Genomic DNA, 26,932 nt, shown 5'->3' on the forward strand with positions numbered 1-26,932 from the left:
TATCTCCCAAATTAGACCCCTTAACCACATCTGCACTGATACACTGTGGTTAGGTTACCGTGTACCATGATCAACCTGGCTCTCTCTTCCCCTTGCTCTGACCCACTTGTTTAAATTATTGATATCAGAGGAAGAAGCCTCATAAAAATGTAAACCTGTGATTCTTTATGCATGGATGAAACCGCTTTTCATATTGAAAATAAAATGTCCTTTTTCATCGCCAGCACACACTCTCGTCGTAAAATATTTAGCAAATGCCAAAGAGCAAGCGGTAGCAGAATATGGGGAAAGGGCAAAGTAAATAAAGAGAAGTGATTGTCCCTTCTGCTTCACTGCTCATACTGATGAGGTCAAGTCAGGTTTGCCAGGTCTCTCCCGCTTACACTTCTGCCTCTGCCAAAGTCTGGGGCACATTTCAGACTAAGTTAGCCTGACATGGATTTTACATCTTCTCACTAATGCTCTCATGTTTGAAGGAGTGCATTTATGCTTAAGAAGCCATGAACCGGTGCTGATTAATACACAACTTCTTATTCTGGCTGATGGGTACTATAGGGATGTGCAAGAGACATATTTTTAAAATCGAAAAGCCAGGCTAGTTTAAAAAAAAAAAAAAAAAAAAAAAAAAAAAATGTTGTTTGCATACATATGATTTTTCACATAAAAGACATTTAAGTCCACAAGAGAAAATAATTGAATTTATAAAAATAACCATTCAAAAGTTTACATGCACTTGATTTTTAATACTGTGTTGTTACCTGATTTATCCACAGCTGTGTTTTTTTTTTTTTTTTTTTTTTTTTTTTGGTGATAGTTGTTCATGAGTCCCTTGTTTGTCCTGAACAGTTAAACTGCCTGCTGTTTTACAGAAAAGTCCTTCAGGTTCCACAGATTCTTTGGTTTTTCAGCATTTTTCTGTATTTGAACCCTTTCCAGCAGTAACTGTATGTTGTCTTTTCACACTGAGGACAACGGAGGGACTCATATGCAACTATTACTTAAGGTTCAAATACTCTCTGATGCTCCAAAAACAGTGCATTAAGAGCCAGGGATGTAAACTTTTGAATGGAATGAGGATGTGTACATTTTTCTTCTTGTGCCTAAACGTCACTTTTTTGTTTTTCATTTAGTACTGCCCTTCAGAAGCTATAGATACTTACATGTTCCTCTGAAGACAAAATAAGTTACATTTACCCTTATCTTCAAATTCAAAAAGTTTTCAACCCCTTTCAAAATGCACCGTTTTTCCTTCTGGAGTATCAGTGAGCATTTAAACCTTGTATAATAGTTGCTTATGAGTCACTCCGTTGTCCTCAGTGTGAAAAGATGGACCTCAAAATCATACAGTCGTTGTTGGAAAGGGTTCAAATACACAAAAAAGCTGAAAAACCAAAGAATCTGTGGGAGCTGAAGGATTTTTCTGAAGAATGACGGGCATTTTAATTGTTTAGGACAAACAAGGTTGATTCACAGCTGTGGATCATTCAGGTAACAACATAGCATTAAGAATCAACTGTATGTAATTTGAACAGGGTCATTTTTATAAATTCAACTATTATTTTCTCTTGTGAACTATATGGAAACATCTTCTATGTGAAATATCTTATTCAGGTCAGTACTAAATAAAAAAATAGCTTGCATTTTGTATGATCCCTCTTATTTTGGTAAAATAATAAATCTTACAGATTCTGCAAGGTGTATGTAAACTTTTGACTTCAACTGTATTTATATAGGATTAATATTTATATTAACCATTTATAGCTTTGTTTAATTTAATGCAACATTTTATATATTTTAAACAACAATAATTTAAATTTATTGACGGTTAAGACAAAAATAATTATATAAAGTTATATTGAAGGATCAGATCGTTTAAAGGATTAGATTTTATCATTTTTATCATCTTTCAACTTTTTACAGATACTGCAAAAACCATGTAAACTTCTAAATGAAATTATAAAACAAAGAATCCTAACATTATTTAAAAAGTACTTACTTTATATTAGGTGGCCTTAACTACTATGGACTTACATTTAAATTAATTATTTGATACAATGCACTTACTGTGTTTTTCAGTCAAGATGCACAAAAGAACCCCACAGATCGCAAGTCCGTTTGTTATGGCTAGCGGTGGAAATATCACACCCTTCACCTTTAACTCTTTTTAAAATGTGGTTTGCCTGTAACCAGTAACTTCTTTCTCACTACAGGGACGTTAGAAGGCAAAAGTATGAGAACTTAATAATTGAAAGGAGATGTGTGAACGCTCTAGTTGTCTCATCAAGAATTTAAGCCGAAGGCTAAAAGACAGACACATCTTACAGCTTGTGCTCTCGGCAAAGGCCAAAGTGGCTGTTCTCTGATGAAACCTACATTATTTCAAGCATTAATAAGAGCAGAGAAGCTGTCCTGAACACAGCTTTTCTTACAGAGACAATTCTTACATGTGTATCTTCAAATTATGGTTCTACAGAGCATTGCACTGCACAGTTCTAGCACATAGAATGGAAAAAGTAACAAGATTTCACAGGAACCAATCATAGGTGGTAAGAACATGACACATTACCTTGTGTGAAGACGTTGATTGAGTCATTCCCTCTGTCCAGGCTAATTAGGTAGCCATGCTCTGGCTGTGCAGTGATGTAAAAAACCAAAGCCTCAGGGTTGCTGTCTCTGTCCACTGCCTTCAGGACTTTGCTTGTGATCTGATAACCTAAGTGACCTCCGGTCAAGACCTTTAAAGTCGGTGCACCTTTGTTAACCACAATCTGAGGCACATCGTTGTCCACTGACACAATTGTAATCTTCATGGTCTGAGGCCTTTGGGTCTCAAAAATGGTATCGGGAAAGACAAAAAAATCAGAATGGGTGCCATCAGTGACTGTAAAAGAAAAGCTGTCCTTGTCTGACTCGGTACCATCATGTTTGTAGCTGATCATATTCTCATTCAGGTCCTGCTTTGTGAACGAAGTCACCTGTCGACTGTTATTGAAAAGCAGTTTGCCATGAATGGGTAGTTGGGTCACTGTAAACTTAAGTAGGTGCTCAGCTGTGTCTTGGTCCTCAACGGTCAACTCAAAGGGTGTAATGAGTTTGCTCTGTCCCTCGCTCACTAGAAGGTCATGAATGGTCAGCACCGGCTTTTTATTGTCAACATCAACGATTGAAACACGGAACGTGCGGAACACGGGGTTGTAGCCATCGGTCACCTCAAACTCAAAGCTGTCCATCTTGACTTCATCATCGGCGGTATGAATGTAGTAGATCTTGCTCCCAGCTAGCTGTAATTGGGTAAAGGACACAATAGGCATGCCTGGCGTATCTGTGCTTTCCAAATGCCCTCTCACTGGTGCTCTTGTGATGGTGAAGACTAAGTTCTCATCAGGGCTGTTGAGATCGCTAGTGCTGAGAAGGTTTGTCGTGAGTGTCACTTTGCCACCTTCTTTAAGAGACACCCCTTTGCTGATGACATCAGGAAACACCATGTCAATGCTTCCCACGGTGATATAAAAGTATCTGTCAATAAGAGGATTGATGCCATCTGTTACATCAAACTTCACAAGGTCTCGAATGCCTTCCTGTCCATTGTGAGTGTAGAAAATGAGACCTTTGTTTACTTCATTTTGCGTGAAATTCATACCAACTGTTATGTTCTCTAGAGACCCAGCAGATCTTTTCTCCACATATCCTGGTGATTTTCTATAAAGGAAGCCTTGGCCGGGACCATAGCGAATGATGAAAGTGAGGGACTCGTCATCCGAGTCCAGATCTGTAGCTTTCAGTATTTTACCGTTTATCTCTTTTGTCTCACCAATCTCAATTTCAAGCCCATCGTTAATAGCAAGCCTTGGCGTTTCATCATCCACAGGGATAATCATGATCATGATGGTCGCCTCAGCTGAGTGCTTCCCATCTGTAAGAAGAACGTCAAACTTGTCCTCAGTGGTTTCAGAATCATCATGTTCGTAAATTATGCTGGAGGCTTCCTTGATTTGCTCCAAAGTGAAATTTGTGATTGGGACAGAGCCACTTGTAAGCTGATTAAGGATGAAGCCATGATTTGGGGGTTTGGTGATGATAAACGTCAACTCTTCTGCAGGAACATCAGCGTCGACCCCGTTCAATAGAGGTGTGTCAATGATAACATTCATGCCTTCCATTACAACAAGCTCTCGCATAAAGATCTCTGGTTTTTCATCATTGGTAGGGATAATTATAATTGGAAAGAACTGCCTCTCGGAGAAATTCACACCATCTGAACATCTAAACGTGAACCTGTCCTCCACTGGCTCAACTCCTTTATGTATGCTTTGGACATAGTGAATATGACCGTCATTCACATCTCTGATGGTGAAAGCACTTACTGCCATTCCCGACCTTGACTTTTCAGAGCCTGGTGCTGGAGAGATGTTCTCCACATATCCTGATGTGGGCTGAACAATGATGGTGCACAGAATGTCCTCAGTTGGGGTGTCTGCATCCTCAACTCTTATCTGATGCCTGCCAATTGTGTTTTTATCCCCCTCAAAGACAGTAAAGGTACTGCCAACTGTAACCACTGGAGTTTGGTTATCTACAGGCAGAATGGTGACATGAACACGTACTCCGTTTACTCGGTTACCCCCCACGGTCCACTCATCAGACATGTCAGAGAGGGTCAGGTTGAAAAAGTCTTCTGTCGATGCGAGTCCAATCTCACCACTGGTGTGAGCATACACAACCAGACCACTGATGATATCAGCTTGGGTGAATCTGCTTGAGGAAACTCCACTCACCAGAATTTCTCCAAACGTAGGGGCTTCTTCTACAATGAACGTCAACCTTAGGTCATCAGTGTCTTCATCTTTTCCCTGGATGACACTTGTGGTAATTTCTGTGGCACCATTTTCCAGAACGTCCAAACGAGAGCCAAAGGTGCCCTTTGTCAGGCTGAGCGTTGGTGTTTCATCATCAATAAGCTTTACTGCTACCTTCACAGTTATCGTTACAACATGAACACCATCACTAACATCCAATTTAAAAGAGTCACTTGTCGTTTCATCCCCGTTGTGGATATACGACACTTTTCCATCAGCGATATCCATCAATTTGAAACTACTTCCTTTTTTTAAGTCAGCAAAGGTTTGCTGAACATGGCCGTGCTGTGGAGTTTGGCTCAGCGTGAATGAAATTGCCTTAATGTCAGTATCAAGGTCATTTGCGTCAAGTTCGGCACTTGTGATGACATGCACCCCTCTTTCAAGGACTGTGAATCCAGTGTTTGTTATCTGTGGGGGTTTGTTGTTCACAGGCTGGAGGAAAATTGTAAAAACTCCATTAGCACTGTTTCCAGCAGTGTCCTCTACTGTGAAATGGAACTGCACCACATGAGGTGTGATGCCAAGCTCAAGGTCTGGTGGGCTGTAGGAAATCTTATGATGGTTAATTTGTGCTTGGGTAAATTCTGTTACGTCAGTATCGGGGGTGTCAGTCAAAACAATAGACCCAAATTTAATAGGATTGTTCTCATCGGTGTCAGTTGGCGGTTGAGTTATTGTGTATTTCAGGTCACGGTCTTCAGAGTCCATGTCGGTGTAGCGAAGAACGTTCTTGTTCAAATGAGTCAGCTGGTACTCATGTACCGTCATCTGCAAAGTAGTGCCTGGGAACAGCACGGGTGGAATATCATCGATAGGTAAAATTTTAATAATAAATGAATTCTCACCAGATCGGTTGGGAGGATCGGCATCATCTTGTACTTTAAAAACGAACTGATCAGTAACTGTCTCTGTGATGTGTGGACCTGTATGCCTGTAGAAGAGCTTTTCATCTGTGATGTCTTTTTGAAGCCACTCCGTCACTACTTTCTCATACACACCATCTTCTGCATTAAATTTCCAGGAGGAAGGGTCCTTGGGTGCTTCTGATTGCCTCACCACGACCTCGCCAATAGCAGAAAATGGAGGCTCGATTGTAAATTTAATAGTGGAATCTTCCGAGTCGATGTCTGCTGCACTAAGCATGAGCTGTGAAATGGGCACCATTTGATTTTTGAATAATATCAGCCCTGTGTTTGCATTTATAATAGGCGGCTCATCATCTGTGGGTACGATTGTGATGGGGAACAAAAACTCTACATCATTCTTGCCATCTGACATTCTGAATATTATATTATCACTGTACGTGTCACTGCCATCATGTTGGTAAACCACAACGCCGACCTCCAGATCAGCCGGTGTAAAATACTTCCTGTTGGTGCCCAAAACAGCTAAGTGGCCGTGACGAAGTCCATCAACTACTGTAATCCTCACATTGTCCAGATTGTCTTCATCACTTACTTCTAAATTGTTCTGAGTAAACAAAGACCTAGACTGGCCTTCATATAAAAGCTGGCCGGTATTCTTAGTGACTACCGGCGCTAATGTATTCATGGGCTTCACAACAATCATAAAAGCAAAAGGATCTGAAATGCCACCATCTGTGTCTATGACCTCAAACTCGATTTGAAAGATCCTCTCAGTATCCGAGTCCAAAGAGGGAGGTTTGTAAGCGATTTTCAGATCTTTGAGATCTCTTTGATAAAAGGATGTGATAGGTAAATTCCTATCATCTGTACTCACAATATAGCCCTCCTCAAAGGACAAAGGAGAGGTGATGTTGAAAATCAGATCATCAGTATTGGATTCTGCATCCTCCGCAGCCAACATATCAGGAGTTAGAGCTGTCATAACAAACTGATCAACTTCCATCATCATCATGGCCACAAAACTCGGTCTGGGGGGAGTGTTTTCCTCTCCCTCTTTTATTCGAATCATCACATGGAAGAACTCCTGTTTCAGTAAATTGTTTTCTTTGCTCCGCAGCTCCACAACCATTGGGATGTAATCCTTATTAGGGGACTTGTGAGTAGACGTGTGCTCATAGCGGATATTTGATTTGAGAAACAGGTCGCAGTCCATCATCTTCTCCAGTTTGGTCTCATCAACAATTTTGCCATATCTAGGAAGTGTACTGCTGGCAACCAGTGATGTTACCTCACATTGTTCAGAGTCTTTATCATAGGTGAAGTCTAAAACCTTTCTGCCGATTGGATTACTAGTACCACGCAGTTTATCAACAACAAGAGGCATGTTCTTAGTAACAATCTCCAACTGTGTGAAAACAACCTCCACCTCTAGCATAAAGGGGATGATAATAGTTTCAGTCTGAGTGTCATACCTGAGTTGCAGCTTCACCCTGTCCCCCGCAGGGCTCCTAGACCCGAAATGAGAGTATCTCACATCGTTAGGACCAAATTCACACGGGAACTTTTTAGGAGAGACATGTCCCGGTCTCTGAGACAGCGGATCGTTTTCCAGAACGGTGATAGTGCACCTGTCTCCAGGCTGAACTTCAATGACCAAGTCGTTGATCGGATCGATGTAAACAGATCTCCCGAAAGGCACGTGTATGCCGTTGTTTGCCACCAATATCGCGTCCTCGGAGACTTCTGGCGTGTACGCGTACGACAATCCGTGCGTTTCAACTCCTCGCGTTGGACTGCCTGTCAATGAAAGCAAGAGAATGAGAAATCTATGAAGTTCCATGCTGAACGCGCAATGTACGCAGCCACAGGAGGTTCTTGGGTTGAATTGAAATATCCAAATGGAGCTCGATGGGGTTTTCCGCTCTTACGCTTTACATCCAGGAGGGGAAAGGAGGCAAATACAGAAAGTTCAGAAATCCCACACGCGCGCCAGGATGCTCGCGCGGCATTCCCACAGACTCAGCCCGAGCTCAGTTTTAACTTGTGCACGGATGGCAGCGGGAGGACACGCCCACAGCCTCACTCTATTGGACGGAGAGTTGCATTCCCACGTTCGCAGGTGATGTTCTCACAGGATTTGTCTTCTTTTAGTTGTGCTGTAAAACTGACAGGCGCGTCTGGGTACAGTTGTACCTCTCTAAATTACTTTCATGGAATGAATTATTCCGTATTTTCTCAGTAAAGTTGATTTTATTTTATTAAACAAAACAACTGATTTTAAGTTGTCAAAGTCTCTTTTTCCCCCTTGGATATCCATTATTTTATTTGATCTTTTCTGCTGTCTAAAGTTATAATGCATTTGAATTTAAACTTGTGTCTATTTTATCTATAAGTTGTTGATTTAATTCCCAAAGGGCATGCTGTTATAATTACTGTTATAATTAAATGGTGTGTGATCATCAATCATAGTGTTTTGACTTAATAGTGAATATATATATATATATATATATATATATATATATATATATATATATATATATATATAAGAAACAGGCAATCGAATATGACTGAATCTTTCTTCCTTTTTTTTGCAACTTTTGTCACATCTGGAAATATTAGTTGTATTTCATTTGTACTTTGTTGGTTTCTGTGTATCATCTCATATGCGCAACTCAGTTCCATATTTTAGACTGTATTATTGCTTTATTGTTTGTAACAATTTAATTTGGTTTCTCTTATTTTTTGTTATTTTTGTATAGTGCCTATTTGTTGCTTTTGTTTTGCCCTATTCTGATAACTGTAATTCGGTTATCTTTTTTCCATCGTTTTTATTTCTCCTGTTATCTGGATGAGATTAATGTTTTTTTTTTCTGCATCAATAAAACACTATACTGCATTTGCGTAGTCTCTTTCTTTTATTATACCATGCACGATATATAAATGTTATATAGGATAATTTTTGGTTTAGTTTTGGGGATTCTGGCATAATATCTGACAGTCATACGTAGCAGGGGAATATTTGTACCAATAGCCAACAATACATTGTATGAGTCAAAATGATCGATTTTTCTTTTATGCCAAAAAAAATTGTATATTAAGTAAAGACCATGTTCCATGAAGATATTTGAAACTTATATATTTTTAACTTAATTTGGACAACTTTAAAGGTGATTTTTTTGAGCCCCCAGATTCCAGATTTTCAAATCTCAGCCATATATTGTCCTATCCTAACAAAACATACATCAATTTACAATTATTTTTAAAAATGGTCCCTTATGACTGTTTCTTTGGTCCAGGGTAACATATTGGTCCAGTCTTCCTGAGCTTCTGGATGAATTTTCTGGGGTAAAGATGGTGGCAGTTTGGATCTTGTCCAGCTGACATCTGGGAATCCCAGCACTGTTGGGGCCAGTTATGACAGATTTTTGGGGACACTGTGAAGTTGTGGGTGAGTTTTGGTGTGTTTCCAGCATTGGTTTGGGTGACTTTCGGCAAACCGCATTTGGGCCACCCTTGGGTCGTTATTTCATGTGATATGTGGGCCAAACTCACAGCCAAAACTCAGTCAGATCTGTCCCAAAACCAATTTGCTATCTGGGCAGGAACATAAAATACTAAACAAAGTTATTGTTTTTTAAAAAACACACACACATCAAAATAACTGTTTTCACACATAGTATTAGCAACAATAAGGTGATGAGTTCGATTCCAGGGAATGCAATAATTGATAATACTGTGACTCTTGAATGCTTTGGATGAAAACAAGCTAAATGTATAAAGGTGAATACCATTTACCCTAAAGTCAGATGAAGATGATAAGTTAATGATGGAGGTTTTTCATTCTAAGCCTCTTGACCTGACTCAGGGCCCCTTTTTAATATTTTACTTCGATATTAGGCCCATCCACTCAGTATTCCTCCCTCCAGCCTCTCAAATATCTGTAACCCCCAGGACACAGAAACCATTTAAGAGTTAATATAAGCATTACATACTCACAGTGTCACTGGGAGCCATAAAAGACTTAATCTTATTTTAGCTATGAGGTCAGGGCAAAACTAGCTATGAAATAAAAATTGTATGACTGATTTGAAGTACTGAATATTTAAAAGATGTAATGAACATTGTCTCATTAAAGTGTCTAGAGATTAAAGACTGTTCTTGACTTTAGCTTATGAATACGTTTAAGTAAAAAGGACGTAACCCATTATAGGTACAGGTTTTGCTTTAAGTGTCTATTATTCCTGACACCTAAAAGTATGATATGAAGTTGAAAAATATACTGCAATATTAATATATATTAATTATTTAATATAAAAATCAATTATGTGTGCTCTTATGTGAGATACAGTAGGTTAATATTGTCCCACTGGAGGCAATAACTTTATGACTTTTTGTATTAAATGTATTAATTTAAAGTAATTGAAAATTATAGTCAGGTCTTTTTACTGCAAATATTTAAATGATAGTATACTGTCAGGCTGACCAAAGTGTTTTAGTGTGTATTTTTTGGGGTTCAAGAAAAATGCAGGAGGAAGAAAGGCGAGCGTCTTCAAAAGTTTGTTGGGACACGTGTTTTATAATTACAATATGAAAGACTACAGTCAGTGTTTTCAGGTGTACTCTCTGAGAATGACTGTTTCCCACAAACCTTCAAACCTGTAATCAATCATCTGTTCAGGCACCATAAAAACTCCTGATTGCTCGACTGAGTTAGAGTCTTGGTATTTTCTCTCCCCATCTCAGTTTTTCAATTTAATTTTTTGTCTCAATGTAGCCCTGGGAAAACGCGTCCACTTTATTGGTAGAGGTAGACAGAATCAATCAGACCTCTAATCTCTGTAATCAAGAATATAACAAACTTTGTCCAAAGGGACTAAAAGTACCTTGAAAAGTCTGCTGTGCAGCAAAAAGTGGGACACTTAAAAACATAGAAAAGAAACAAAAATGTGACTGTTTAAAGTGATGTTTGAATGATACGTATATTTGGGCATTAAAATTAATGCCGTCATGCCCTGAGCTGTCCATTGACATAACATACACAAGTGACAAAAACGTTTATTTATTTGTTATCTTAGAAGGTTTAATTTTTATACATACATGACGTCATCTAACCACACGTTTCAAAAAAAGGCAGCCCACTCATTTTAAAGTTCACAGCTGTTGGATGTCCATTCCCAGGTTCCTTCTGTTTTCCTGTGGTGACAGTCTGTCATCTGGCATGACTGCAGACTGAGAAATGTTCAGAATTATAATGGAAAATAGTATACACTACCAAAACACATTTAAAAATGCCGACTTGTCAGACAGTCTCACAGAGTGAGTCATGAATCAAACCAATTTCAAACCAGACATTTGATTTTTAAACAAGAATTATTTCAGAATCTGGATTTTCTTTTTAATTACTCTCAAAGTAAATTTGTGACATGACCTTGTGCAGATGTTAAATTTCTTCATTCATCTAAAATGAGGTTCTTCACAGATGGAGTTTGTTTATTTCTCTTTATCTCTTGCCGTAAGATTATTAAAGACACAGATTACCCACAAAGCTCCTGGTATGCCAAAGAAAAGATATGTGGAACACTATCTTGGTACTAGGTCTACAATAACACAATATTTTCTAGGTTTTGTCCCCCCAGTGGATCTGGAAGAAGCTACATCACAGTTAAAAATACCTTGTTGAAGTTAAAGGTGCATCTTTCCGCCTTGCAAACTAGTAAAACACCATCTAAGGGATTTGTGGGAATATCAGAACTTTACAGTGTATTTTCTGAAAGGTCACTTGTTCCTCTTGAGTACTGTTGCCATTTCTGTCACAGATGCTTGAAGGGAAGGGAAAGCCAGTGTTGTCTAAATGTTCGTTTAACATCATGTGTTTCACAGCTAAAGACATGAGGATAGTGGGGAAGGTGTTACGCACCTTTAAGCTTTAGATTCAAATTAGAAATCTGTATGGAGATAAATAACAATGCATGAGTTACAACTGCTCCACTGGGCTCAGTTCATACAAGAAAAGTGTTTGCTCTGAGGAACAGCTGCCATTCTAACAAAATTCTCTTTCCAACTGGTATAAATTGTCAGCATAGAACAATAAAAAATGAAGAAACAATATAACATAATTAAAATGATATACACAGGCCTATAAATGTACACTTTTGCCACAAAGGCATGTTTTGTTAAATCATAAAAAGTCATAATTTTAACATTAATCTTGGGATAAAAAGTCTAAATGATGTCATAATCATCACTTAAATCAAATTTTTAGGATCGGAAGTCACACTTTTGTTACATGTTTTTCTGCGCCTTGTTTAGGACTTTTATGTCACTTCCTGTTTCTTGTGGTTTTGTAGTCAGTTTGTAGTCTGTTTGTTCATTAGTTCCCCTTGATTAGTCTCTCCAGGTTGTTAGCACTTCTGTTTTACTTGTACTCTCAGCCAGTGTTTGCTGTTAGTTTCGTTTTTGGCGAGACTTCTGGTTCATTAGCTGCTATAGGGAAATAACGAGAAGAATAACAATGTGCAGTAAACTGTAAAACTGTTTGCACTACAAACAGTTTTACCGTTCAGAATTAGGATAATACACTAAAATAATATGGTAAGACACACTAATTTGCAATATCAAGCAGCAAAATGAGCTGTTTTGGACAGCTAAAAATAGCCGGGCGCAGATGAGACCGGAAGCCAGACCCATAAAATTTATAAATGGCCATGCCCATGCTTACGGGAGGAAAAAGGTGGGTAGACGTTTACCAGGTGTTCGTACACAGCAAATGCTTTCCAGATAAAGTGATCTTTTTAACAGACATCTTGCAGATGTACGTGTGCTATCTGGGCTTGCTCCTACATCCTCATCTTTTCCAGCATTCCTTGTTCCTCACATTACACACTTATGAGATGATAGGGTATAATTATATTTAGCAATTTAAAAAAAAAATGATGGAAGACCATTTCTGCCACATGTGAAAAAATATGCTTTGTTAAATCAGAATTGTAACATAAAAGTCTTAATTTTGAGATTAAAAAGTCACAATTATGACATTAAAAGTCATAATTATGATATAAATTGAAATTACAAGATAAGCAGTCAGGCATATGAGATTCTAGGTCAAAATTTGCATATTCAGCATCATATACACTTCTTACGGAAGACCATTTCTGCCACATGTGACAAAGGAAAAAAATCATGCTTTTGTATATCATAATTTTGATTCACAATTATGACATAAAAGTCTAAATTATGAGATAAAAGTACTAATTATCAGATAAAAAGACAAAATTATGAGCTAAAAAGTAATTGTTGGCTTAATACGACGTGTCATATAAAGGCCTTTATAAGATCAATGAGTTCATCAATCCTATATAGAGGGTTTTTCACTTACGTCACAATTTAGTCTGTTACCCGGATGCACGGCCACATCGGCGATAGTCAGCTGGTCAGCATGGCTTGTACAGTAAATGTACTACTGAATATGTTGTTCTGCTAATTGATGCTGTCCAAACCATGGAAAAACATGTGGAAGCTGCTAAATCATATAGACAAGGACTTAGTACGCAGCAAAGGGCACAATATTTTGGCAAACTAAAGTTAATAGATGGTAAAGATATGTACAAGCAGTATTAATTAAGATATTAGGCTAATATTTCACCTACCTGACCAGAAATGATAAGAACAAACTCGAATGTTGTCAAGATTCTTGCTGTGGAAAGCCTGGTTAAGTTTGGCCAACTACAAACGCATTTTGTTCCTCAGACAGTTTTTTGCACTCAATCCTTGATTTGTTATAACCTTTGGTAGTATATAGTAATCCAAATGTTTTTTTCCCAGTCTGACCGATTAGCACAGCCCAAAACATGACAATAATTGACATTTTCAGCAGCAATAATCAGCAAAATATGTGTGTTTTGTTCTGTTCAGTGGCATTGTTTACATTCAGTGCTGCCAATATGGCCGATTGATGATGTGTCATGAACACACTTTCTATTATTGTCTGCTTCTTATTCTGTCTGTAATGAAAAACGTAAAAAAGAGGACATTTTATTTTGAGCATAATTTTAAGTTTTTATTACTGAATTCCTTTGTTTACATATGCTGAATAAATAAATGTAATAGAAGCTCCCTTACAAAAATTAACCAATTAATTATGCCACAAATTAACCATGGTTCTGCTGTGCTAACCATAGTTTAACCATGGTATTTGTAAAAATGTGGTTATACAAAAGGCAATCAATATGCCAAAAAACCCTGGCTACAACACTTTTACTATAGTAAAACCATGGATAATTTTCGTAAGAGTAATGGAACACAACTCATGGAAGAGAACACATGGAGAATAAACTGAGCACTGCAGTGCTCAGACCCTAAATATGGCGAAACTCTATACGTTACTTCAGAAAGTTCCCAGATAGCACATATGCGTCTGCAAGATGTCTGTTAAAGATCACTTGATCTGGAAAGCATCTGCTGTGTACAAACATCTGACAAACGTCTGTAAGATGTCAGTTTTATATACATTCTAACTCATAAACATCTTAAAGACATCTAGACGTCTATTTGACATCTGATAAATGTCCTATAGATGCATGGCAGATGAGCAAACACTAAAAAAATACGTCTTGCAGATGTAAATGCAGACGTCAAATAGACGTCTCCCTGATGTACGTGTGCTATCACGGTTCAGATTTTTTTTTAAGGAAATATGCAGATATTCCATACACAGAAAATGACATTTTAGGCTAATTCTCATTAGCGCTGCTGGCGGGAGTGAGGGGAGGAGTAGTTTAATTACTAAACTGTTACCCTTTTTGTAAATGTCACACTCCGTAGTAAATATTTACATATCTTTCTCAGAGATTCTAGAACAGCCCTCATTAGTGCCTCATTTGCACTTTATTCTCTGTATCATAACTACGTGTACAAGTGCATGTTAACGGACTGACGACATTATTTCCACGACTGCTGTCGAAGTTCAAGGACAAGTTACCCTGGTGAAAAAACCAGCATATGCTGGTTAGGTATGTTTTGATGCTGGTTTATGCTGGTCCTTTGCTGGTTCATGCTGGTTCTTGACCAGCAAAAACCAGCAAAGGACCAGCTTAAACCAGCATCAAAACATACCTACCAGCATATGCTGGTTTTTTCACCAGGGTAGCGTCTCAAGCCGCTTCCGGCCACCGATAAATGGTAAGTTACACATTTAATGTACAGTCAAAAGGCACATATGAGTCAGTGAGGTTATATATTGGCAGCCAGCAATGTCACCTGCTGGCATTACCGAGGCTAATTTTCAAAAGTAACCTGCAGAAGAGAGAAAACTCGTATGCTACTGCCTGTTTGAGAGATTAATTGAGTGTTACATAAAGGGCTCTGATTGTAGGGGTTGAGAAGTACCGACCTCATCAGCTCTATGGCAGTCGGTTATAATTAGGCATCATTACAGCTTTCGTGGCAAATGTCCAAATCCTCATGCAATAAGGTGGATGGTCCAGAAGAGGGCACTGTTGTATTATTGTCCAGCCTTCACTAATGATCCAAAGAATAGTAATGTCTCAGCTGGTAACAGAATTGATCCAAAAATAGCAGGCTTTCAAAGGCTATTACAGTGTCAGGTTGAAATTGAAAGAATAAGCCTGAACAAGAGTGGAGACGAATCAAGGGAGGTGAAGGATTGAAACAAATGTTTGTCTTTCACGCATGTTCAGACCCTGTCGGTGAAAGGTCGCTTGGATTTCCATTAGAAGCTGCTAATCTAAAATTAGATCTAATGCAGGCCCTGTGGAGGGTGGACGGATGGACTCACGGGTATCAGGAGAGGCCACAGGCGAAGATCTGCTCAACCAGAAAGGACCGTGCCACATCAGAGAACTAATAGTTTCTAATATCACTATCCGAGAGAATGAAATACAGTTTTTTCAGGTCAGACCCTCATGTTGAATCTGACTGTGGTGATTGAGAGAGAATCCAGCCTCCAGCAAAGGTTGGGTAATGCTTTTCAAAGTAACGCAGTGTGAGAAGGTCAGACCTGCACATTTAAAGTCATGATGGAGGAAAAAAGACGATTTATAATGGACTGCAGTAGAAGTCCATTATATTCCATCTCAAATGCTAATATGCAGATAAGAAGGAAAATGTTGGTGATTTAACTAATGTTATGCATGAAATTTGATCTTAACTTCCAAGTCAAACAAATCTAAACAAAGCCTGTCTAAACAAATAACTACAAATGTTACATTTGTACATCATGACTTTAATGAATCATTTGTATAAACACTTAATAGGCAGGGTGGAAAAAGTATGTCAAGTGTCAAGTGTTTCTTGTAGTTATTTGGTATATACATACTATGAAAATCATGTCAATATTTTAAGTGTAAAATAATAAATTTGTATTATTTAAGTTTATTTTAAAATATGACTCTCCTGCAGCTGTTTTGGCATTTCCACCATACAAAATTATTTTGTAATTTAATGTAATTTAATTTAATTTAATTTAATTTAATTTTTTTGGTGTTGCAAAAAGCTTGACATTAAAAAAAATGAAATATGATGAAGAAGAAAAAGCAAGGTAAATATCACTTTGTAGTATCAAATAATATTTTACAGTGTGAAAATTATGATTATCCACAGCACATAAAAACATATTTTTTATTTTATAAGCTTGAGATTAAAAATAAAGAAACATGATCTATGAAATAAACGAAGAAAATGCAAGGTAAATATCACTTTGTAATATCAAATAATATTCTATAGTGTGAAAATGGTTAATTTTTCAAAAAATGATGACTATCCCCACCACAAAAAAAAAAAAAAAAAAAATAGTATTTTATTATTTTATTATGTTTTTGGTTTTATAAAAAGCTTTGCGGGGAAAAAAATTGAAACATGAAAAAATTAAAAATTATGGTAAATACATAATTTAATATTTTATAGCGTTGAAATTTATTTTTTATTATTTTTTAATTATGACAACCTCAGGACACAAAAAATGTAATTTAATTTTTTTTAATGTAATTTAATTTAATTTAGTTTAATTAATTTAATTTAATTTAATTTTTTGTTATTTGGTGTTAATAAAAAAAGCTTGAGATTCAAAAAATGAAACATGATCTATGAAGAAAACAAAACTAAACGAAACTAAACTAAAATTACTATGTAATATCAAATAATATTTTATAGAAAATGGTTAATTTTTCAAAAATTAATTATTCCAGGAGCACAAAAAATATTTTATTTTAGAATTTTAATTTAATTTAATTATTTAATTTATTATTTTAAATTATTGAAATTAATTACTTTTTTTGGTGCTATAAAAAGCTTGAGATAAAAAAAAAGAAACATGATGTTTAAACAACAACAACGAAAAAATGTACGGTAAATATCACTACCATGGAAATATTTTAATTACTTTCAGAAAAAATAATAAATAAAAGAACAGTTTTGCAACTATTGTAGGCTATAATGTGCTTGCATGCACTATTGGACAAATAAAATAATTTAAAATAAATTATTAACAAAATGTTCTCTGAATTAACAAATGTTAATTAATCAAATTTTATATGATTAAAACTATGATAACCTAAACAAATAAACAGTTATTTATATCTATGTTATTTATAGTCTAAAAAACTAAAACATTTCAGAAAAAACATTCCAAGAACGATAAATTAAATTTTTTCTAATATTTTTAGAACGCTATTAAAGACCAGATACCTTTGAACAAATGTTATTCTAAACAAATAAGCATAAATAATGTTATTATTTACAGTGTGAAAATAATTTACATAAAATTTAAAAAACTAAACGTTTCATAAAAACATTCCATTAACAATGTTTTTGCTAACGCTTTTTTTTTTTTTTTTTTTTTTTTTTTTTTTTGAAAAAAAAAAATAATACAGACAAAATTTAACTGTGGCACTGTTTTTCTTTTTTTTTTTTTTTTTTTTTAATTAATTTAATTTTATGTACCTTTTTATTTAACCATACTATTACAGACAAGACCGGGGGGATAGAGAAAACGGGGAAAAAAAATAAAATAAAATAAAATAAAAATTGGGGAGAAAGTCAACAGAAGAGGGGGAAAGAGAGAGAGAGAGAGAGAGAAGAAGAAAAAATAAAAGAAAAAAAAAAAAAAAAAAAAAAAAAAAAAAAAAAAGGAGAAGGAGGATAGAGAAAGAGAGAAAGATCAAAAAAAGATAATCTGCTTCCATACCTGCTGACAAAAGGAGAAAACAACAGAAGACACAACAGCAGAGTAACTGCAGCAACAACCAACATCTATATAAATCACAGTAAATACTACATGTTAAATGTTATTGTGCAGCACACATAACTAATATTACAAAACATGTTTTGAAGCAACAGCAGATCAAGACAGTGTGTGTCTGTGAGCACCTGTTTTTACACCAATGTGAATGCTTGTGTGTACACCTGTGTGCACACCTGTGTGTGTGAGCGCGTTTGTGTTCATAAGGTTCTTCCATGTAAATGTTTAATAGTGTGTGTGGGGAACCACAGCCCCGCCCCGCAAGGTATGAAGCAGACATGGAGGAGACCCGGGCCCAAACATCCGGATGCCCCCCCGAGCACGAGAGTCCCAGGAGAACCACCGCAGGGACAACCGCGGCCCCCACCCAGAAAAGGGCAGAGGAGGGCCCGGAGGGGGATCATCCGGCAGCCACAATGCAGACGTCCCAGGGGGGCGTGGCGGCAAGCCCGCAGGTTCCGCCGGCAGCCGGCCACACCAGAGCAGACCGGCCCTGGGCCCGGCGATCCAAGGGCCCCCCACCCCCTAGCCGGGGCCCAGCAAAGCCAGGGGGGCCAGGCCCCGCCAAGCAACCGCCGAGATCGGGCCAGCGCTCACCCGAGCATCCCGCCCGGAGCGAGAAACCACCAACGCACCGGCGGCCGGGGGCATCCTCCACCGGCAGGGCGTGGTGGGGGGGCCTGAGATGATGAGTGAGGCGGAGTCTAAGGCCTGACCTGACACATGGACATAGACAAACAGGCACACATATATACAAGCACACGTTCCCACCCTCATGCACGCAAACAAATATGCACGCACTCGCCCCACATGTAGACATACAAAAATGGACACAGTACCCACAATCACACTCCCCATTTGTACTCTATACTCCTGGATCCAGGCACCACTACCCCCAGAGGGGCAATCAGCGCCAGACCCCGGAGCTGAACCCTCTTCACTCTGGCGTGGAGACAGGAAGACCACCCCGGTACCCCGCAGCAGCAGAGAAGACCACCAGCCCAGACCCCGACCGGATGGCCAGCTCGTCCTCACAGCCCCCAGCCCCGGACAAAGAACAGAGAACAGGGGTGTGAAAAAAAAAAAAAAAAAAGAAGACCCCATGCCTCACCTCACCCGCTCAAATGTAGTGTTGGTGTGTGTTGTTCTAAAGTGCTTTAAAACAGGGGAGGGGCAAGACACTAACCACCCTCCGCCAGCTCGTGTCACATCGGCACCTCCCCAAGAGCCCTCAATGTCTATGTGTAACTTAAAATTGAGAAGTGGGCACCAGCACCAGAGAGAAGGCTGAATGAACAGACCGCCCCCTGGATGCCATTCAGTGTGCCCACCCCCAAGGCCCTATATGTATGTGTCATGTGACAGTAAGTAATGAGAGTGTCTAAGTTGTGATGTATGATTGAGATGCAGGTGGCCACAAGGAGACAGAGGAGTACCACCTCCCCTGCATCCCAGCAACACACCCGCACCCCAAAACCCTACCTGTATGTTGGTGTGATGGAGCGGGAGAAGGGAAGCATTAGGGATGGGGAGGAAATCTTTGGAGGGGGCAAAGTACCCCCCCCTGGAGCCAGCTCCCCGCTGACCCCCATAGGCACCCCCGTTGCCCCAAATCTGCCCAGGGCAGGGGGCCCAGGCCCATCCAGACCGGGGCCCAGGCCCATCCAGACCGGGGCCCAGGCCCATCCAGACCGGGGCCCACGGCAGCCCGGGCGGCCCACCGGACCCCACAGCAGAGGAAAACTACCCCCACCCCATCATTCAGTCAACTCCCAGACTACAGAAGACAATAGACACCCAGGTTAAGTCCGTCCTCCGCCTATATTGCCCCCCTGCAGAGTGGATACTGACAGATGGTAACAACGTCCCTACCAGCTAAAGAGGCCACCGGATCCACCGACGCGTCAAAGGCCCCCGCACCAGGGCCGAGCCCAAGCGCATGCACCAACCCACGCTCCCGGCGGCACACCAACCAGGACCCAAGCCCCCAGGCCCAGCCGGAATCCCAGCCCGGTGGCAGAGCGGCCCCAGAACCCCAAGCCCCCCCCGGACCTACCCCGGAGCAGTACGGCCGCCAGGCCGGCAACCTACGTCCGCCGGCACAGGCCTCCCCAGCAGCGCCGCATGCAGCCGCCAGAAAACAACACCCAAGAGCCACCAACACCCCATCCAGGCCAGGACCGCAGCCCCAGCGCCGAACCCCCCAAGAAACCCACCCCTAGGGAACTCCCAGATGCCCCCAGCCCATATGGCCCCCCCACGGCGACAACAAAAACCAAAGCCGGACAGAACCGTGACCCCCACTCACACTAGGTGATGGAGCTGATCAAAGGAGCCCAGAGAGATTGATCTAATGTGGCAGCAGAAGCTGTTTCAAGACTAATATAGTCCAACAAACGATCTCTATATTGGTTGATATTAAGATTATTTTTATTTTTCCAGTTCATGAGGACAGTCTTCTTAGCAATGCATAAGGCAGTGTAAGCCATGTGGATTGAATTATCTTCTGTAGTGACACCATCTAGGTAGCCCAACAAGCAGACTGATGGAGAGGCTGGAATGGAACATTTAAGACACTTTGATAAGTCTTCACAAATCCTGTACCAGAACCTCTGAACAGGTGGACAGAACCATAGAGCGTGGATATAATTGTCAGGTGTATTGCCTTGACAGTGTGAGCAGTTGTTAGAAGCTGTAAAACCCATCCTGAACATCCGATGACCTGTGTAGTGCACTCTATGCAGGATTTTGTATTGTATTAATTGTAAACTGGGATTTCTAATCAGTTCAAAGGTTTTTAAACATATCTGAGACCAAAAATTATGGTCCCAGCTGACTGATAGATCTGCCTCCCATTTTGTAATAGGAAGCGATACTGATTCATCTATTTTGGAAAGTGTCCTGTATATTTTAGACAGTAATTTAGGGGTTTTGAGATTAAGAAATTCTGCCACACTTGGTGGTATTTGTAATTTGATATGATTAGACTTAAATTTTCTTTTTACTATAGATTTAACTTGTTGATATTCTAAAAATCTGTTCTTGTTAATCCCATATTGTTTAACTAATATGTCAAAGGGAATAAAGTCCGTCCCTTCGAATATATGTTCCAGGTATTTAATACCTTTACAACTCCAATCTGTGAAGTTTATCATATTATTGTTTATTAATAGGTCAGGGTTATTCCAGATGGGAGTACGTTTGCATGGGATTAGTGAAGACTCAGTCATTTTTAGAAACTCCCACCATGCTGTCAGAGAAGAGCTGATACTGATGCTTTTGAAGCATACGTGTCGTTTGATGATCAAGCTAATGAATGGCAGATCCGAAATCTCTATATTATTGCATAATGCCTGTTCTACATCTAGCCAAGGCTCGTCTAAGAGCGTGTGTTTTAACCACCCTGAAATGTGTTGAAGCCTGTTAGCTAAGAAGTAGTGGTGAAAGTTAGGCAGATCTAGTCCTCCTTTATCCTTGGTCTTTTGCAGCGTTTTTAAGCTAATAATAAGAAAAAACATTCCAAGAACGATAAATTAAATTTTTTTCTAATATTTTTAGAACGCTATTAAAGACCAGATACCTTTGAACAAATGTTATTCTAAACAAATAAGCATAAATAATGTTATTATTTACAGTGTGAAAATAATTTACATAAAATTTAAAAAACTAAACGTTTCATAAAAACATTCCATTAACAATGTTTTTGCTAACGCTTTTAAAGCAAAAGGAAAAAAAGACCAGATACTTTTAAATGAATGTCCTTTTTAATTAAAACTATGATAATCAAAAGAAATAAACAAATCATATATTTTATACTGTCAAAAATGAGTCCTCAAGGCTGAATCCATTTATCAAACCCTTTAAATGAGCTCAATTCAGCTACATATCTTCACTGCAATCCCATAATTACAAGTCATATGTAAAGTAAGTGGCTTTTGCCATTCTTATTAAAGTTAATCTGACATGGAAAAAACACTCTAAAAGATTCAATGATGCTTGCAACAAGCCTCTATCAGATTTATTACAAGCTCTTTTGACTTTCTAATCAAAGATCACACGCAATATTAACAACGGCTAAACACTCAAATGAATTCCTGGCTCGGAGCACCACGAGGATCAAACCGAGCAAACATGCTCGCAAATTACTACACGAGCCGTAATCGGATCCTTCCGTACATAGACAAAGTACTTCAGCTGGATCGTAGTTTGATCTGTGGTTTCCAAAATGCTTTTACGGACAGTAATACATCAGCGGCGGCAGAGTGAGATGCTCATTAATGAGGCTGAGAAAAGCAGTGGGCAAACTGACCGCTCTAATCTGACTCTCTGGAGAGCTCTGCTGCTGCTTTCTACAGCCAACTTTCAACCTCAAGCCTTTGCTCTCTGTACAGCCACTAAAGAAAATAGGCTGTTATAATTGGTGCCGCCACATCATACTTTTCCTGTCTAAAGTAATGGGAAGAAAGCAATGAAGGAGGAGTGGTGTGAGAAAGAGAGAGAGAGGCATGAGGTTAATTATAGGCCGCATGCTGTAGATGGAGGGCCTGATCGATGCTGTGGACTGACATAATACTGCTTTCATAAGTGTTTGCCTGCTGTTTGTATGCATGCACAAATTTGGTTCAGCAAATCTGAGGTATCAAGTAACACTTTTATCAGGAGATGATTAGGTTGAAATGCTTGTAACATTTGGTAAACAATAGTGAATCGAAACTTACACTGGATTAGAAGAGTTCTGAGAATTTTAGCGCACCGCCGTCTCATTATTTGAGATGCATTTGTATCGGATTCCAGCTTAATCGTGTTTGTTGATTGAATTATCATAAATCACATTTATGAAACCTTGCTCGGATGTTTTGTTCTACCCAAGCTAACAAACATGTACTAGAACATTTTGGTAACATTATCACATTTTATTAACAAATGTTCTCTGAATGTTCCAGTTTTAATTGTTTAAAATTTCATTTTGCAACAAGTAACATTTTAAAGGGGTCATCGGATGCAAAGTTTACTTTTACATGATGTTTGAACATTAATGTGTGTTGGCAGTGTATGTACACATCTGCCTTATAATGATAAAAATCCATGCAGTGGTTTTTAATTAATCTGTACAAATAATATCCCTTTTTCAAATCAAGCCATTCTCACACCGACAGAGGCCGCTCCCACGATAACTGATTGACATGAGTGTCTTACCTCAAACCTGCCTCATATCAGCTGTAACAGTCCGACCTCCATTGTTTCGATGCTGGAGCAGGGATGTAAGTTAGACAAGAATATCTCTGATTGAGCAATTGAGGTGTTGTGTTGCTGGATGTAATAATGAACATGGTGGTCGTCATTTACTCCCGACATCTGAGCTGCTGAAGATGCAGTGGATTACGTTTGTTTGTGAAGGGAATGCGCCTCCCGAGCTACATATATCCGTCTATGTTCATGCAAATCATTCGTGATCCAGCTTCACTTACAGCAGAAGTGAGTATAAGCTTTTTTATGAATCTTTACGATCGCCTTTCCTAATAATGTGCTAGTTAGCAAGTTTAGCGGCTAAACACCGCCAAATGCGGCTAAAGTAAACAGGCTCGTCACTCCACAAAGAGAACAGAGGGGCGGGGCGAGCAGAGCAGAGCTCATTAACATTTTAGCAGCCTCGACCAGAACAGGATTGTTTTTGCAGAGCTGATTTTATACATATAGATATAACAACATTATATGTATAATATTATTATGTATAGAGTGAAAATGATTTTACATGAAATAAAAAAAAATCCATTATCCATTGTCAAACTAAAATATTGCAGAAACAAAATCACTTCATGTGTTATGTATAAATAATGTTAACCTTATTTAGAGTGTTATTAAAGACCAGATCCATTTGAACAAATGTCCAATATTCTGAACAAATAAACATACATAATTGTATTATTTCTAGTGTAAAATTTATTTACATACATTTTATAATTTTTTAAAATTTAAATAATTATATCATTTATAGTGTCAAAATTATTTACATAATTTTTCAAAATGAATGAATGAATAAATGAATAAATAAATAAATAAATAAATACCCAATTTCCAGCTAAAACATTTTAGGAAAAAAAGGTTTTGCGTTTTTTTTTTCTTTCTTTTTTTTTTTTTTTTTTTTTTTTTTATAATTTTCAGAACATTTTTTGAACATTAATAAAGACCAGTTCCCTTTGAATAAATGTCCTATAATCTAAACAAATAAACATAAATAATTATATTATCTGAAAATTATTACATCATTTTTCAAACTGAATTAATGAACGAACGAACAAACAAACGTATAAATAAATACATTTTAAAAAAGTCCAATTCCAGACCAAAATGTTTCAGGCGGGATAAAATATTCATGAATGATATATAAATGTTTTTTTTTTTTTCTAACATTTTTAGAACATTAATAAAGACCACATCCCTGTGCTGTGAAAAACATTTCAAAATGTTTTTTGTTTGCTAATATTTTTATAATGTTAATAAAGACCATACCTTTCTATTAACATTTATTAATCACTTACTACTGTTTAAAACTATGATAATCCCCAAAAATAGTGAAATAAATCATTTTAGAATTTATACTGTCAAAAATTATTTACATTAATTAAAAAAAGAAACTGACTTAAGTCTAACAGAAATATTCTATAAAACAAACTTTCCAGTATATAAATCTCTTTGAACAAATGTTCTATAATCTGAATAAATAAGTATAAATAATTGTATTATTTATAGTAGAAAATGTATTTGTATTAATTTGAATAAACAATAAAGTGTAGAAATAATGATTTTGTGCACTATTAAGGACATTAATAAAGACTAGATAATATTGAACATTCTGTTTTATTACTGTAAGATATTTGTTCAAAACTCATGCAACAACATTGCCAGAATGTTCTGAGAAATCCAAACCAGCACCATCACTGGGCACCCTGGTTCAGAAATATGTTCTGTGCATGTCTAGCTTTCTCACACATTTCTATTCCTTCAGAGACATTTTACTACAAGAGCTTTATCATTACTTGAACTGTCTGGGGCTTTTCATTTTCTTCAAGCACGCCCTGACGCTCACTGTGACATTAGCCTGCAGCTGCATGTGCTTTTCATGCTGATCTATGACCCCCCTTCTGAAGGTGTTTCCATGTTATGTTAATAGCCTTTTCCATTCCATAGTCCATTTGTTTGGCATTGTTATTTATGTGTAAACATCACCGGGACTACAGTAGTACTCCACTGCTGATGATAGCTGGATATTAGATTTGTTTGTTGAAAAAAAAAAAAAAAATGTCACGCAAAACATTTAAAATGAATCCGGATATCAAGTAATGGAATGAAATCGAGATGCCTTTTTATAGCTAATAATGTGCAATAAGCAAACACGCATTTTCACAACATATTACACTGAAACAACATTTCATCCTATGTTGGAATTGCATGTTTCCATGTGCCGCTGCTAATGTCCTGTTCAGTCATTCCGGTCACATCAAGTGTAAAATGAAACTGAAGCCGAGCTTTAAGAAAGTGCAGCCTTGTGCCGGCATGACATTTCATCTAATAGAATTTAAAGCAGGGCAAGACACCTCTAGAATATCAAACAAAAAATTAAGAGAGGTGCAAGGGTGAGGGGCTGATCTCATATCCAAGGATGACCTCTGCAATAATACGACACAATATGTTGAGCGGGATGAGAAAACTCAAAGAGAAGTCCAAGATACAGTGGAGATCAAATTTAGAGAACAACCTATAATTTCCTAAATTTCAAGGTCACTGCTTAGTCCTGTTTAAAGTTATTCTAACAGCAGGAGAAGGGCAGCTTTTTAAGCATATTTCATAGATTTATTGTATTCTAAATAATTCTGCCCTATTTAACTGGCAGCATTCCTCCAATTTTCACTAAAATTGCAAGATGGCGGTCTGCTCTAAGGTAATTTAAACCCTGCGATAGGAATGACCCTTTGAATCACTGCAAGAGAAGCGGGTCATTCCAAATCTCTGATTTCTCAAATATTGCTGGTTTACAATGACACTAATTCATTCAAGTCCCTCAAAAAGGCTGGTCGTCCACATATGACAAGTGCACGAGAAGACAGGATAATGCAGAGACTCTCAGTCGGGAATGGGTTCAACACTGCAGCTGGAATTGCTTAATAGAGTAAGGATCTGTCTTGGCATGTTTAAGAGAAGTTGGACTGAAGGCGCAGTCTGCAGTAACCAAACCTCTCATCAGCAGAAAGAATCAAAAGTCTAAGCTCACCTTCGCTGAGGAGCATGTTGTGTGGAGAGAGGAGAAATGGTCCAAAGTTTAATTTATTTGGGTCTGATGGGAAACATGTTTGGTGTGAAACTGAAGAAAGACTGAAGGCAAAGTTCATAAAGAAGTCAGTGAAAAGTGGAGGATGAAGTGTCATGGTTTGTGGGATGTTTTCTGCAGCAATAGTTGGGCCTCTTATACAGATATACATGGCAGAGTGAATGGAAATATACATCAGAACCTCCTTCAACCTTCCTTTCATGCAAGCATCTCCTAATGAGCTTGCAATGCAAGACAATGCTCTGGTCACACAGGTAAAAAACTCTCTGGAAAATTATTGGCGGCAAAGTTATGGCTAAGAAACGCACTACAGTTACCAAACTACTGTATGGAAGAGAGTGGAATAAGAGTGGACCAAGATCACACCAGTGCAGCGTGAGAAACTAGTGATGTCCTGCGGCCACAGATGTGCTGAAGTCATTAAAAGCAAGGGCATCTACACCTACTAATTTCTGAGAGCTGTAACTCTCCAAGATTTTAGTTGTAATCTTTCTTGCTACAGTGCTATTTTTTAATTTTGATTCTGTTTTCCACAAAAAAAAAAAAAGTTTTTGTTGAAATGCTTTGGATATTTTGTCAAACATGTTAGTAAAACAGTGGTATACATATGGCTAATATTACCTACTTA

General features: G+C 38.2%; 2 protein-coding genes across 2 annotated transcripts in view; one reads left to right on the forward strand and one right to left on the reverse strand.

Annotated features, from left to right (window-relative positions):
• frem2a (FRAS1 related extracellular matrix 2a) overlaps positions 1 to 7,722 on the reverse strand; it is an 84,033-nt gene extending 76,311 nt beyond the window's left edge. The window contains exon 1 of the mRNA XM_051121722.1: positions 2,567 to 7,722. Within this exon, the coding sequence (XP_050977679.1) occupies positions 2,567 to 7,565 (4,999 nt within the window). The 5' untranslated portion in view covers positions 7,566 to 7,722. The remainder of the gene's footprint in view (positions 1 to 2,566) is intronic.
• Positions 7,723 to 18,256: 10,534 nt separating this feature from the next.
• On the forward strand, positions 18,257 to 19,784 carry LOC127172422 (basic salivary proline-rich protein 4-like). The gene is made up of 3 exons (XM_051121688.1): positions 18,257 to 18,648; positions 18,862 to 19,048; positions 19,389 to 19,784. Exons 1-3 carry the CDS (start codon positions 18,257 to 18,259, stop codon positions 19,782 to 19,784), a joined length of 975 nt encoding a protein of 324 aa, XP_050977645.1.
• Positions 19,785 to 26,932: the final 7,148 nt, after the last annotated feature.

The sequence above is a fragment of the Labeo rohita genome, chromosome 10 (genome assembly GCF_022985175.1).
Source record: "Labeo rohita strain BAU-BD-2019 chromosome 10, IGBB_LRoh.1.0, whole genome shotgun sequence".
Classification (NCBI taxonomy): Eukaryota; Metazoa; Chordata; class Actinopteri; order Cypriniformes; family Cyprinidae; genus Labeo; species Labeo rohita.